This window comes from Osmerus eperlanus, chromosome 12, assembly GCF_963692335.1.
Source record: "Osmerus eperlanus chromosome 12, fOsmEpe2.1, whole genome shotgun sequence".
NCBI classification, from domain to species: Eukaryota; Metazoa; Chordata; class Actinopteri; order Osmeriformes; family Osmeridae; genus Osmerus; species Osmerus eperlanus.
Window position 1 is genome coordinate 6,772,550 of NC_085029.1, and position 15,173 is coordinate 6,787,722.

General features: G+C 40.3%; 2 protein-coding genes across 2 annotated transcripts; one reads left to right on the forward strand and one right to left on the reverse strand.

The window, feature by feature from the left end:
- Nucleotides 1-815: 815 nt before the first annotated feature.
- On the reverse strand, nt 816-4,548 carry ghrhr2 (growth hormone releasing hormone receptor 2). The gene is made up of 12 exons (XM_062475073.1): nt 4,309-4,548; nt 3,888-4,011; nt 3,624-3,731; nt 3,297-3,406; nt 2,867-2,964; nt 2,570-2,702; nt 2,214-2,367; nt 1,869-1,929; nt 1,580-1,646; nt 1,383-1,465; nt 1,102-1,231; nt 816-997 (listed from the first exon to the last, which is right to left on the reverse strand). Exons 1-12 carry the CDS (start codon nt 4,408-4,410, stop codon nt 851-853), a joined length of 1,317 nt encoding a protein of 438 aa, XP_062331057.1. The 5' UTR covers nt 4,411-4,548; the 3' UTR covers nt 816-850.
- Nucleotides 4,549-6,778: 2,230 nt separating this feature from the next.
- On the forward strand, nt 6,779-14,865 carry zgc:163073 (uncharacterized protein LOC100037358 homolog). The gene is made up of 7 exons (XM_062475074.1): nt 6,779-7,670; nt 9,086-9,113; nt 9,203-9,352; nt 12,517-12,690; nt 14,350-14,427; nt 14,527-14,563; nt 14,663-14,865. Exons 1-6 carry the CDS (start codon nt 6,834-6,836, stop codon nt 14,553-14,555), a joined length of 1,296 nt encoding a protein of 431 aa, XP_062331058.1. The 5' UTR covers nt 6,779-6,833; the 3' UTR covers nt 14,556-14,563; nt 14,663-14,865.
- The last annotated feature ends 308 nt before the right edge of the window (nt 14,866-15,173 follow it).

The window sequence follows — 15,173 nt, forward strand, 5'->3', positions numbered from 1 at the left end:
GAAGACCAGAATGGGCCTAATAGGCCATCACCAACAAAATGTCGCCTTTTCAATTAAACCCAAAAATGTCATTTGATTTCCAGCCACTCCAGCCCACCATATACCCTTTCTTCACACTCTGTTCTACCGTCTTGTGTTGAGATAAAACAGCTGAGCAGAAACTTAATCCCGCGCCCGATCTCTCTGATAACGTTGCTGTATAGCCTACTGTCGCCGAATCACCAGTCGCTTCTGGGAAGGGATGAATTGAAGTGTGGTGTGATTGGACCTTTAAGACTAAAGTTAGATTTTTTTTAACCAGTGACAGGGGTCATATGAAAGAGTTAAATCTGATCCTAATGACGAGTCACTTGAGGCATTACACCAGTGTGAATTTCAAATTATGTTTCAAAAGTGTTTTATTTAGTATAACAGTCGGTTGAACAGCTGAAGAAAAAGTAAAGGAAAAAACGTTTGAAAAGTTAAGGTGTTAAAAAACCACAAACTTCACTTTAGGGACTTACTAGTGCCATCCTCTGGTCAAAATTAAAAAACATGGCAAGTAATTATAACACACTAAATTCACACTAATCAGGAAACTTTTTACAAAAACTTGTTACATCAAAAAACTTGTTCAGGTTAGAAGCCACATTAATTAAAACCTTACAATTGACTTATGTATAGAATGTTTTGAAGTAATTTACATGTAAACAATTGTAAATATACAGCTAATCCAATGTCAAGTAAGCTTACACATGAAGGTGAACTTTTTGTATCTGTAAAAGTGACATTATGTGCATGCATTGAGGATATAATATATTTTTAGTATTATGAACAAGTTGAGAGGACCTACCCTTAATCTAGATTTCTTCTAAACTACATAGTCCTGAGTTGCCAGATTAAAGGCATTGTTTTCTTCCTGAGACCAACATCCTTTCATTACTTTTCGAATTTCTTTTCGTACCTCGTATCTTACTTCTGCGTTTAGGAAGCAGTACAACAATGCAACTATAAATCCCTGAAAATGAGGGGGAAAAAACACATCTTAGCTCACATTAATGTCACTGTACACATGACATACAGTATACTTTTTGAAGTTCCAGTCTTTGAAAATTACTGCACCTGGAAAGAGCCCAAGACAAGTTCCAAGTAGAGTCGAGGACCAACGCCAACGTGCTCAGGGAAGAGGGCAAAGACAACGTAGTGCACCCCGAACAGAGGGATGAGCAGCAGGGTAGATCGTGCCAACCTCCTGCAGAGGGCAGCAACATGGAGAACAAGATAGAGAGAGAAGATTAAGCGGAACTTCCGTAGAAAGAAATTCGACTTTCAAGACTTCCTGAAAGTAGAATTGATTTCATTCATTCATTCCCCCAATTTTTGCACCTATATGGTAATCTTACTTATACGGTGGCTTCTCAGTTCCATTGGACTTAGTCTTCTGAATAATGATTCTACTGATATTTATGAACACCACAAAGTTCACCTACATACCACAAATGGAAAACACAGAAGTTAGTTTTTTTATTTTCTTGATTTCGCCTGTTGTCAAGTACGATTAGTAAAAAGCAATCTGAAATACAAGGTGTACAGGGCTTACAAAGACAGATAGAAGGATGGGTGTTTTAATGATCCACCAGAGGGCGCTATCCAAGTCATCCCAGCACCTGTGTCAACACAGAGGAAAGATTACACTCACAAACTCACTTTCAATCTTTATGACACTCACGTCTCACTAATTTTCCTTCTTCTTCAATTGAATTTATGTTTCAAATGTTTCAAACCCAAATCACTACACTGGATACTACAATGTTTTATGCATGTTTACAACACATGTCAAGTCACAGGTAAGTGCTGTGCAGTTTGTTAGATATCCACTAAACACATACCCCTGGTCATCCAATTGACTCTTCAGCAGGGCCCAAATTATAATAGTTATGGACGGTGTACCTGAAAAAAGAATTTAGGTTTACATAGGAGGAAAAAAAGCAATACATGCAAACTGTTCCTTGCACTGTAAACCCCAATAAGGGGTTAAAGAAATATTTTAGATTATTTAAATAGTTTGATGAAATCAGTTTCCACAAAAGCTATGAGTATCCTGAATTTATTGGTTTTGAAATGTGGCCACTGTAAAACTATTAGAACTGTGCACTTCTGGTCTTACTATTTTGCATGACTTTGGATTAAAACATCTGATAAATGAATAAATATAGAAAACACAACACCCATACCCCAGCCTATGACGGTGTAGACCCAGAAGAGCTTCTTCTTCTGAGCAAATGTGAAAATAAGCAGAGTCTGGAGGTACAAGCCCTCCACAAGCAACCAGAAAAAATTGGCCAAGACGCAGTACTGGAAGAACGTTACTGCCGATTTACACTTCACCTAATGGACAGAGCATGGTGAGTTCTCCGAAACAGATTAGAATGTATGTACTGAAATTAGGTGTACTCATTATCACGTTATGATAAAACACTTTCCTTGAATGTTAACTGCATAAAATGAATAAGTACGTCAACTGCTAAATCTATTAAAAGTTTGTTATCTCCCCTACTTCCTTTGTGAAATTATTATTGTGTTCCTGTACCGTTGAGACAGTGCAGTGGTTCATGCTCTCATCTGCAAACAGGACAGCGTCTTTGACAAACACGGCAAGGCCTCGCAGGATGAAGGTGGAGAAGAGGTTGAGATGGATATAGGTCCTCGTGCACAGTAACTTCCTGTAGGAATCAGGTGTAATGATCAGAAGACCATGATACTGGTACACTGATTATATGCATTCATCTTACACCATCTTACACCTACCCTAATCACAAGAGTAATACACTTGTACATAAGGTATTGTATAGTGAATGTACAATAAATTGCATGTTATTTTATTCACCTGAAGATGCAGAAGACCAGAATGGCCATGAAGAGAGAGGCCAGAGAGACCCCATATCCAATGGTATAGATCAGCTTTACAGTGGCAAAGTAATTTTGCTTAAAAAAAAAAAAAGAATGTTTTATTTAGAAAGAAACACAGCCAGTGAAATGTTCCAGGATGAAAATTATATCACATGGAAATAAAATAAAATAAAGATAACACATAGCTGACACTGGGGGACATCTTATGGAACCACAAACAGAATGTGTATAGCTACTTGGTCTTGGTCACCATTTATCTGCAGTTGGTCTCAAAATTATTTTGGTTAATCATTTTGGTTTTCATTAAAGAACATATCCATTTCCCTTGCTATGCACTTTATGAAATGTTTATTGCCATTTTAAAATGTCATAAAATATGTAGGTTATATGTATGAATTCTTCTCTACCTCATCCCCTGTGTGTTCATCCTCATTACCATCCTCAAGGTAACAGGCTGTGAAGTACGGCAGGCTCGGCTGGCTCCACCCTCGGAGAGTGCAGTTCCGTGTGATGAGAACTGGAGGGAAAACGCTGTTAAGGGTATGGTGTCACATCTTAGTTTTCACTGTGTTCATTGTCTAAAGGAAGCTTTTTTACTTTAAAATTCATCGGACTGTCTTATAAGGCTTATAAGGTTTTTTTTATGTCATTTTGTAGTGTTGTAAAGAGTTACAGAAATAAACAAAACGACATTCCTGTTAAAGCACATAATATGATTCACAAGCCTTGTTTACCTGATGGAGAATCAGGTTTTAACAGTGGGAGAGGGCAGGCGACAGAGACACTCTCCCCTATCATAGCTGCAGGCCAACAGCTCACTGCATCCCACTCCACCGCACAGCCTGACGTTTAGGACACAATTCAAGCATTACAAATGAGGAATACATTTTTCTGTCAACCCTGAAGTAAAGCAAAGTCGGCTCTGAGGCAGACCACGTAACACTACGAAGAAGCTTCAAATGTTTGAGATGCTAAAAATGATCCTGAAGCTGCACCACCTGCAGTCTTATTGTGGGCTGTTGTTGATAACACAGCATTGGTGGTTTTCTTTTTCAGTTTGCATTCTTCCTCTTTCTCCAGCAAATGAATGACGATAGAACAGTCAGCGTGTGTGGTCTGCACCTGGTGGACAATTGGATACATTTGTGTAATTCATGTTTAAATTCATCTATACATTCATGTACCTGCTTCTCCTCATTTAATATCATTTAATAATTAGAATGCATTTTAAGGCCAATTGTCTTGTTTTCAAAATATTCCAAAACAGACAACAGATGTTATATTGTATGATACATCTGTATCATACAATAGAAACAAATTGGAAACAATTAAATCAAGCTGTTGAGTTAGTCAATCATCTTTAAAAAAGAATGTACATTGTGCATTCATATAGTCATTATGAAATAAAATAAAACTTACCACCTTGGCTGTACAAACTAAGACAAAAACAGCTGCAACAAACTTGACTTCCATATTTATCTTTGTTTTGAATGCCAGAATGCGTAAACTGTCAGGTAACATTCATGCTACCCTGTCCTTCTTCAGTGTCTTGTCTTGTGAGCTACATGATTGCTTCGTCTTCTTTCAACAAACGATTACAAGTTCAGGGCAACCTCCCAGTTGGTGTAGCCTAGTTTTAAGTTTCCAGAAAACGTTCACCTCTCAGTGTCCAACCAAGTTGACTTTCAAATGTATTCCTTCACCGGTTCATTACAAATTCCAATGTAGCACAAGACACCCCTCCAAAGCTGTTAAGATTTGATCTGAAAACTGCTGATATTATCAAAAAAATACAAATAAGGCTAAACAAAGATCACCTGTCTTGTGAATTCCCCTGCAGAGCCACCTTTGCTTGTTTGTCTCCTACTTCACTCAAGAGTGCACAATGGGACTGTTTTGCAGCACTCAACAATTCCATTAAAGGGATGACTGAACTTACATTGCATATAAAAGACTTCCATTACCTGTGAGGTATGCAGATGATCCACCTTTGCAAAACATCAGCGGATGGACAAGAAAAGATCTTTATAACAACAGACAGTGTACAGTAAAATGGACACATGCCACAAACATGTTATCAAACATGTTTTATAAAGTGTGTTGTAGTGTACATTTTGTCACTTCAGTTTGAGCTGAGAAGCAGATGGACAATGGTTTTCTTATGCATATTTCAAAAAGGTCTCCTTCCCAGTGGACTCTACCATGACAAGCACAGGGCAGCGAGAAGAGAATCTGTCTCTGTGTTGCCGTGCCTTCCCTTGGCTAGCGATCATCAAATATTAAAGATGCAGAATATTATCAAGAGAAAGAAAATGACAAAATGAGAGGGTACAAAAGTTATAGAAAGTGTAGGAGCACTGCTATTCGTTGCCTTTGATGAATGACTGATCAATCATGACAGAATATGTTCAAATAAGAATTTTGTTATCTTAGAATTGAAAATGATTTTTAAGTTCATCACACCACAGAAGAATGTGTGGTTTACTACCCATCCAAATTCGAATGAAAAAAAACCAGTATGAAAAGTATGTTAAATTAGGCTTTGAAATCGTGAGAAAATCAGCAGTCTTCTGTGCTTGAGACTGGGGGGGCGTGTTGAAGGAGCTGAAGCTCCACCCCCTCGAATTTATTGAATTTAGCAACAACAGCAACACTAGCTAAATCAATTGCAGATATCAGGACAGCCATACCTGTAGTCTCTGAGTGTTTTATGTGTTAATTACTTTGTGTTTGCATCGTACCAGCTGAGTAACAGAATGCAACCGTCTGTGATCTGACGTAGATCGGTCGCTGTGACGTAGATCGGTCGGGTTTTGGCTTCGCCTATACAAAACCTGAGCTGAAAACGGAAGAGAAACTGTTCAACGGTCTAACTCCACATTTCAATGCGACAAAGTTTTTGCGCTTTGCATATGCTTTCAGTAACTCATTTCACACGTATATAATGTACTGAGAAGCAAATCATGGAATTTGCTTTACAGGATCTTGAAGATAATTAATCCTCTTAATTACATAGGGCAGTGTTTTTTTTTATAATATTGGTCAGTGTGTTCAAAAGAACCATTGCACAGCTGTCCATCTCCACCTACAAGGAGGATGCCTATGATTTGACTCCAGTCCACCAGGCAGTATGCTCAGCCTTCTACAAGGACCCCACCCTATCTGGTGTTCTAGTTTGTTATCCAAACTTAGCGAGTGCTGAACAGTACTGTATGTTCCCTGTATGTTCCCTCTGTCTGGCCCCAGGGTACAATGGCATGTTGGGGGGTAGGAGGTGGGCAGCAGATATGATCTCATTCCTCAGGAGGGAGTATGTGTGTGCGTGTGGTGTGCATGTGTGTGTGTGTATTCATGTTAAAGTGAGGGGTGAATGTTTATAGAAAGGGGGGTCTGGCCACAACATGTGCATCTATAATAAGAAGCAACCTCTTATCCCCACACTTCTGGAATTAGGACCCTATTGTTTACCCCCCGCCCACATCGACACACACAGACACACACCAACACAAATAACACCCTACCCCCGCCACACACACACACACACACACCAACAAACACATCCCCCCACCCCTGAAGCACACACCATCCTAAAGCTCTGTCATCTGCTATCTTTACAATGTAAGGGGCCAAATATGCTTTACAGTGCGTATTTGATGGGTAGAAAAAGATGGAGCCGAGCAGCTGATAAAATATGAGTACAAAACGATTGCTGGGCTAAACAATAAAGGCATGGGCAAAGAGGGTTAACATTTTAAAGTAGCCATGGGAATTCACCATTCTTGCCTTTTATAGAATGGTGAGTAATTGGGGGTATGGCCTACGGCGTGGGCAGGGCAGGGTATTTAACATCAGGGGTTGTCCCCCCCAAATATGTTTGACAGCACAGGCTCAATCGCGTGCCAAGATAGTTCTAAGGAGCGTTGTTTGTTTTCGTCAAAACAGTCATGCCACCCAACGAGCCAGAACCCATACTTGAAGAAGCAGCACCAGCTTCTTCTTCAGCTTCTGCCGCTGTCTCTGAGTCAGCTCCTGCTCCAGAGGAAGCTCCAGTATCTACCCCCGCCCCAGAAGATCCTCCAGTATCCCCAGAAGAAGCTGCAGTATCTGCCCCCGTCCCAGAAGAAGCCCCAGCATCTGCCCCTACACCAGATTCTGTCCCTGTTGAAGAGACTCCGGTTGTCACTGATCCTGCTCCTGAAGCCCCGGTCCCTCCTCCTGCCTCTCCTGCACCAGCCCCAGAGGCTCCAGCCTCAGATCCTGCTCCTGCTCCAGCCCCAAAGGCTCCAGCACCAGCCTCAGACCCAGCCCCTGCTCCGGCCCCTGAAGCCCCAGCCCCTCCTGCAGCTGCCCCGGACACTCCTGCTCCTGCCCCAGCCGTAGCTGTTGGGAAAGGTCCCGCTGCTCCCACCAAAGCCCCGCCACAGCCCAAAACACCTGGAAAAGGACCTGCCGCTCCTACCAAAGCTCCACCTAAAGGACCTGCAAGCTCTGCCAAGGTCCCCTCTAAAGTTGCATCTCCTGCTCCTCCTAAAGCTGCATCTCCTGCTCCTCCTAAAGCTGCATCTCCTGCTCCTCCTAAAGCTGCATCTCCTGCTCCTCCTAAAGTTGCATCTCCTGCTCCGCCTAAAGCTGCATCTCCTGCTCCTCCTAAAGCTGCATCTCCTGCTCCCCCTACCACTCCAGCTCCTGCAGCTGAGACTGCCTCAGCTGCCTCTGCCTCTGCCCCAGATCCAGAGCCAGCAAAGGAACCTAAAGTTGTTCCTAAGAGGGTCATAGTACAGGTGAGTTCATATATCACTACTGTTTCTTCTTTCTGAACAAGGAAAGGTTTTTCACAGTTTTGGGACAAATATAGCACTCTAACAGCAGACACTGTGGGTATGCTTTTGAAAACTCAAATACTCTATTATTATTTTATAAAGCCTGCCAAGTAGGAGTGCTAAAAGAGTTTTATTTTGAAAGAAAAAAAACATAAAGGTTATTTTTTGACCAGAGTGACAATACCACAGTGCTTAACAGATTAGCAGCAGCTGTAACATTGGATGAAAAAAGACGTCTTTCAGAAAAGAAAAGTTGCTATACCTACAGTAGACTGCTCTCCAGAAACCCTTCTTTGAAAATATGAGAGATTAATTAGTAAACCACTGACAACTGAAACAACTGATGTTTGAATAAATACATGATTTTTTTTTTTTATGTATTACATGTATGAATCAATATATACCACAATACATCTGTTTCCATGTATTACATTTCAATGCCATTTATTAATTGTATTAGGTGTCTTTTTATTTAATATTATTTTATTTTTGGCAGTGAGGGATACTGTTACTGGACATTCTGTCCTGTAGATGAAGCTAATCTGTGCTTCTGGTTTGTACTGTAACTTACTGTACAGTACAAGTTCCCCATGTGCATCTTGAATTCCCATTGTTCTTAAAATAGTTCCCATTTTCTCATCAGGGGCAGGGCTGGTGATAATATCCAGACTTACAGTATCCATAAGTGCAGGTGCACAGAAGTCCATTGCCTAGAATAGAACAAGGGTGTGGCTGAGTTGTGCTGCCTGGTCCTCCACATCTCTCCGGGAATGGAGCCAGAAGTTCATTATTTACATTCTCTTCATTTCGCAGATGCTTCGAAAGTGACGTATGAGCAGTGCATTTAGAACAGTACAGCAGACAATCAAGGATCAGAAGATCTACAAGTTTTTTGGTGGTTGGTCAAGGACCAGTTTGTGTTTACCAGGAACAGTACAAAATAACCACATCTTATCTACTGTGCACAGTGCAACAATAATATCTCAACTATAGATAGTGCAACAATAACATATCAAGTGCAATATTACATAGTACAGTGTAGAAAAATAACATCATAAGTGTAATATTACTGTTGGGGTCTTTGAACCAGAGGCACTGTTCTGGAAATCTTCTGTTCAAGACGGAACATTGTCTAACAAATACAGTCACAAACAGTAATAAATACATACTAAATAGACACTGTTATTTCTTGGTTCTGATATACATGGTTTAAGAATTGATCTTGGTTTTGCTGGTAGAAACATTATGTGGCCACATGTCATCATGTGGTCATGGCATGGTACACTACCTACTGTAGTAATACTGCTTTTTGCACTATTGAAATCTCAACCTTATCCGTGTTTTATCTAAATTGTTATTTTTTGGTTCTGTTTTAGACTGACTTTTCACCTGATCAAGTTGAAGGTAGGCACACTTAAACCAGATGCATTTAGCTTGATAGTTAAAAACATTGTGTTTTCTAAACCATTTTTGTTTGTGCCTTCCTTCTACAGAGCTCAAAGAGGCTTTCTCGCTGTTTGACAGGACTCCTACAGGGGAGATGAAGATCACATATGCACAGTGTGGAGATGTGATGAGGGCCCTTGGCCAGAATCCAACAAATGCTGAAGTCCTGAATGTACTGGGGAAGCCAAAACCAGAGGGTATGTCCATGACTGGTCCTAAGAATCAAGTATCAACCCGAATTCCAAAAAAGTTGGGACGTGTAAATTAAAATAAAAAACTGAATACAATGATTTACAAATATCATAAACCCAATATGTTATTCACAATAGAACATATAAAACACGTCAAATGTTTAAACTGATGAAATGTACCATTTTATGGAAAAAATACGATAATTTTGAATTTGATGGCAGCAACACGTCTCAAAAAAGTTGTGACAAGGCCATGTTCACCACTGTGTAGCATCCTCTCCTCTTTTAACAACAGTTTGTATCTCTCTGGGAACTGAGGAGACCAGTTGCTGGAGTTGTGGGAGAGGAATGTTGTCCCTTTCCTGTCTGATACAGGATTCTTGCTGCTCAACGGTCCTGGGTCTTATATTCTTTGTTTCATGATCCACCAAATGCTTTTAACTGGTGAAAGGTCTGGACTGCAGGCAGGCCAGTTCAGCACCCGGACTCTTCTATTACAAAGCCATGCAGTTGTAACAGATGCAGGATGTGGTTTAACATTGTCTCCCTAAAATATGCAAGGCCTTCCCTGAAAAAGATGTTGCCTGGATGCAAGCAAATGTTGCTCTAAAAACTTTTTATACCTTTCATTTACATTTAGTCGACGCTCTTATCCAGAGAGACTTACACTAAGTACAGGGATATTCTCCCTGAGGCAAGTACGGTGAAGTGCCTTTCCCAAGGACACAACGTCATTTTGCACGACCGCGAGAATCGAACCAACAATCTTCTGATTAATAGCCCGACTCCCTAACCGCTCAGCCATCTCAGCCATCTCAGCTCAGCCCCCCCTTTCAGCATTGATGTTGCCTTTCCAGATGTGCAAGCTGACCATTCTATAGACACTAATGCACCCCCATACCATCAGAAATGCAGGCTTTTGAACTGAGCGCTGATAACAAGCTGGTTGGTCCCTCCTCTTTAGTCCGGAGGATGCAGCGTCCAAGGTTTCCAAAAATAATTTCACATTTCAATTTGTCTGACCACAGAACAGTTTTCCCACTTTGCCCATTTCAAATGAGCTTTAGCCCAGAGAACATGGCAGTGTTTCTGGATCATGTTCACATGTGGGTTTGTCTTTGCATGATAGAGCTTTAACCTGCATTTGTGGATGGCACGGCAAACTGTGTTCACAGACCATGAGTTCTGGAGGAGTTTCTGAGCCAATGCAATGATTTCCATTACAGAATCATGCCTGTTTTTTATGCAGTGCCGCCTGAGTGCTTGAAGATCACAGGCATGCATAATTTATTTTCCCCCTTGTCTCTTACACATAGATATTTCTCCAGATTCTCAGATTAATTGTATTATGTTATGTACTGCAGATGATGAGATAGTCAAAGTCTTCGCAATTTGACATTGAGGAACATTATTCTGAAATGGTTCCACAATATGTAGATGCAGGTTTTCGCAGGTTGGTGAACCTCTGCCCATATTTCTGAGAGACTCTGCCTCTCCAAGATACTTTTTACATACCCAATCATGTTACTGACCTGTTTGCAATGAACCTAGTTAGTTGCAAATGTTCCTCCAGCTGTTTATTTTTAGTAACACTTACTTTTTCCAGCCTTTTTTGCCCCCGTCCCATCTTTTTTGAGACGTGTTGCGGCCATCAAATTCCAAATTACCGTATTTTTCCCATAAAATTGTACATTTACTAAGTTTAAACATTTGATATGTTTTCAATTATCTATTGTGAAGGACATGTGAGTTTCTGAGATTTGAAAATCATTGCATTCTGCTCATATTTACGTTTTGCACAGCGTCCCAACTTTTGTGGAATTGGGGTTGTAGATTGATCATGCACAAATTCGGATTTCATACAACACACAATGAAAAATCATGTTTGTGTATCGGTTAAATTAGAGTTGTGATGGATGATTGCATTTACTTTTTTACTTTTCACTATGATCGTTTATCTTATCCGTTGAGCTTCTCTTCCAAATGTATTGCCCTGTATCAACATTGTGACTCAGAGATGTTATTTGTGAGCTAACAACTGACTACCAAGGTGTTGTTGAAAGTAATCCTAGATTTACATGGCAGCATTTCAAACAAAGCTTAGATGTTAAACATGGCTCTAAATCAAGTATTTATCCATGTGATTTGTGGGTAGACATACCACAACAGAACACAAAGAGATACGTAAGTGTGAAAGTAAAATGGATTAATGTGCCTTGCTACCACTGGACTTCCATCTTAGCCAAGGCAGCTGAAATTCCATGGCCGAGGCGTATGTGGGATTTACAATGGTGTGACAATATAGCCAAGTATTACTCAGTTAAATGTTAGCACCCTCTAAATACAACAGATGACAGAGTTTATGGAAACATCGCTGGACTATCATAAGTTCACAGTTGCTTTGCCGATACTAAGGCTCTGACAAGATAGTCTCAAAGGAATAATCTGTTATAGTTACATTAACCACACAACCATGCAATTGTTAGTGCCTCTAATACTGATTACACACAGTACAGTATGTAACCTTTCAGACCTAAGCCCATGCATGGACATAAACACAATATTGCCATCATTGTCATGGTGACAATATACAGTTGCATTGTTCTGTTGCTATAATAACACATGGGGGGTAAAGGTTACATTTTGAAGAAAAAATGTAGTGCTCAGCACAAAATTATCTGTTATTTTATATAAGCTTGCATGCTTGCATTTATGTGAAGAAAAAACTAAAGCCAGCACAATACCAACAATAACTTAGAAATATGTTACATATACACATGTTAGAATACAAAGTGCTGGAAGCACCTAAATTCCCAGTGACACTTTTTTGTATCAGTATTTTATCACTACAGTGAGGTGCAGACTGGAAGCTTTCACTTTAAGGTATTACAATAACCTATACATATTAGAAGTCTCCATTTTATGGGAGTAGTACTTTGACAGTTTAACATTGTCGACAAAAAGTAATTGTGTTTAGACTTGGCCAATAATCTTTTACAAGCAATGAATCCCCTGAAATCTGGGATCATAAGACATCCTCAGACATTGAGAATCTTTAAAGGTGATGCTCTTCCAGGTCCTCATGTCAAATGTATTTTCTTTTTTATGGACTTTTCTTTCTTATTGTATAATAATTTTCCTATACACACCTTTTCTCCTTATATTTACAGAGATGAACAGCCAACTGGTGGACTTCGACTCCTTCTTGCCCATGTTCCAGCAGGTGTCCAAGGTTACAGACAGGGGCACAACAGAGGATTTTGTGGAGGGCTTACGTGTCTTTGACAAGGATGGAAATGGCACCGTCATGGGAGCTGAGCTCCGTCACGTACTAGCCACATTAGGTGAGGGTTCTGCAACTGTTTGAACATGGACACGGTAAAATGATAATAACAATTTAATAATTTTGCAGAAGCTTGTATTATAAGTGACAAACAGCACAGGGGGGATTTTAACCTGTAACCTCTTGACATGCTGTCAAGTGCTCAAACCACTGAGCTATACCCTCCCCTACACATACCTACGTCCTACATAGTATCAGATGTTAAAATATTGTGCTATACATTTGAATAATGATAGAGTTGTGGGTCGGAACATTAAAAGTATGCTGGCATGCATGGTGGGGCTATGTAGGACAAACTATACCAGATATTATGTACTATATTGGGACAGACCAAATCTTTGTCTGACAGACTAGAATGGTAGTGTGCCAAGCGAGACACAGGGAATGGCTGAAGGCTTAGATGCTCTGAAAATGTGGCAGAGAGCCAGGTGGCAAGACAGTGAAAGCACTGTAAATTGGATTGCAAGTTCTTAAGTTCTTTGGAATGAATCACTGCCTCAATTCTTACTGAGGTCTTTCAACTCTGGAACTAGAATAAGCACGGGGGTGGTAAAACCCACAACTTCCTGGAACTAACTGGTTATCTGACCCAAAAGTAACATTGATCACTTTAGTGTGTCCTTAACCAAAACTTTGACATATTTCCTTTTCTAGTTGAGGAAATTTGACAGGATAAATACACAAGACTATGTTGTTATGTTAATATTCTGTCACACAAAATGTACACTAGGTTACACAACCCCAATGTCACCTAGAGGTGAGGAGTGTAGTCAATTATTGAGTCGTTAACTAGTGTTAGAAAGGCTGCATTTAGCCCAGATAGCCTCAGGCACTCAGTTGCTGATTACTGTGTTCTGCTTAAGCACCAGAGTCTAGGCATATCTTATGTAATGGACACATGTATTTAGCACAAACTCCAGCTGACCCATTCAACACTTTCAATTCAGGCTATTGATGCCCTGGCGTCCTCCTATTTCTCTCACTGGGTTGTAACACAACCCATAAGTTCTAAAGTAGAATTCTATAACCTGCCATCTGCCTTCAGAAAGACACCTGACTGACAAATGACATAGCTCTGTACGTGTGTCATTAACTGAATGCACAAGTGTGTGTGTGTGCTCGTGGCCCCTTTAGCCAGTGTCTGCACAGCAACCATACTTGGACTGGGACTGGACCCTGACAGGTGTTGTCGAGGTTTATGTTTTAGCCCTTAGGTTGGTGTTGGTCAGCCAACTACCTCAGATGCAGGAGAAAGTTTGTCTTTATATACAGTAAGGATAGAAGGTGCTGGCTGAAAGCTGGTTTCACAACCTGCATGGCATGATGGTTTGAAATGCTTGCATCTTTTTTGCTGCCTGTCAAACTTGTGCAATGTTGCAAAAATTCCTTTCATCATTTTTTTTATTTTTCTATACAGGATTTTCTACAGTACTTCATTAACAACAACTTAATGATACCTTGAACTCTACCTGCAAATGAAATAGTGATTAACGTATAAGTGTAAAATGGACAGAATTATTTTGGTGCTACCTTTCTCCAATTCTTGTTCTTCAGATTAGGTTGAGACACACCTCACACTAACCTGATATAGAACTACACTTACAATGTCCTTAAAGGTTCAGACAGCTTTGGCTTACATGTTTAACTATTAATGATGCAGGGGAGAAGATGTCAGAGGACGAAGTGGACAAGCTGCTTGCAGGTCAAGAGGACACCAACGGCTGCATCAACTATGAAGGCAAGCAACTGGGATGGCACTGCAACATCTCCATCTAGTGTCCAGTGTCAATTACACACACTCACACGCTCACTAATTTCCCTTTTCTTTCATTTCTAGCATTTATCAACTATATAATGGCTGGTTGATCCGTGATGTAAGTATTAAGAGGCTAGGTCTATACATTGTGATTCAGTCTAATCAACTAAATGCATGTATTCCATTGTAACTAATAGGAATGATTATACTTTTACAGAGACTTGGACCTCTCTAAACTGTTGAACCACATTGAGATGAAATGGAACTTGACGCATAGCTGTGAGACACAAGGGGAACTCATCTATCCCAGCCAATTGGCTCTTTCTCTGCACCCTATCCATGTACCCATTCCCATTTGTATTGTGCATCTGACTTTGATGAATGAAAATACATAATTGAAATACATTCATCAGAGTATGATTTTATGTTTTTCATTGAGTGACTCACTGTATCCATATTGCTCATCAATTACTGTCAGCAAGATCTGGGATGTGATTGCGGTTCTAAATCAGAATGCAGATTGTCAAGTGAGTCTTTGTTACCTTACTTTATGACCTAGTCTGGATTAAGACCATGGCCCTGGTTCTTTGTCTGATGAGGATCTCTCGGTAGCACCTGGCATTGACATCCGAGACAAATCCAAGTAATCTTCAACAAGACAACTGTGGCAGATGTTGTTCTAGGCAAAGTTCCAAGTGTAAGGTGGGGAAGAAAATGTTGGATAGCAA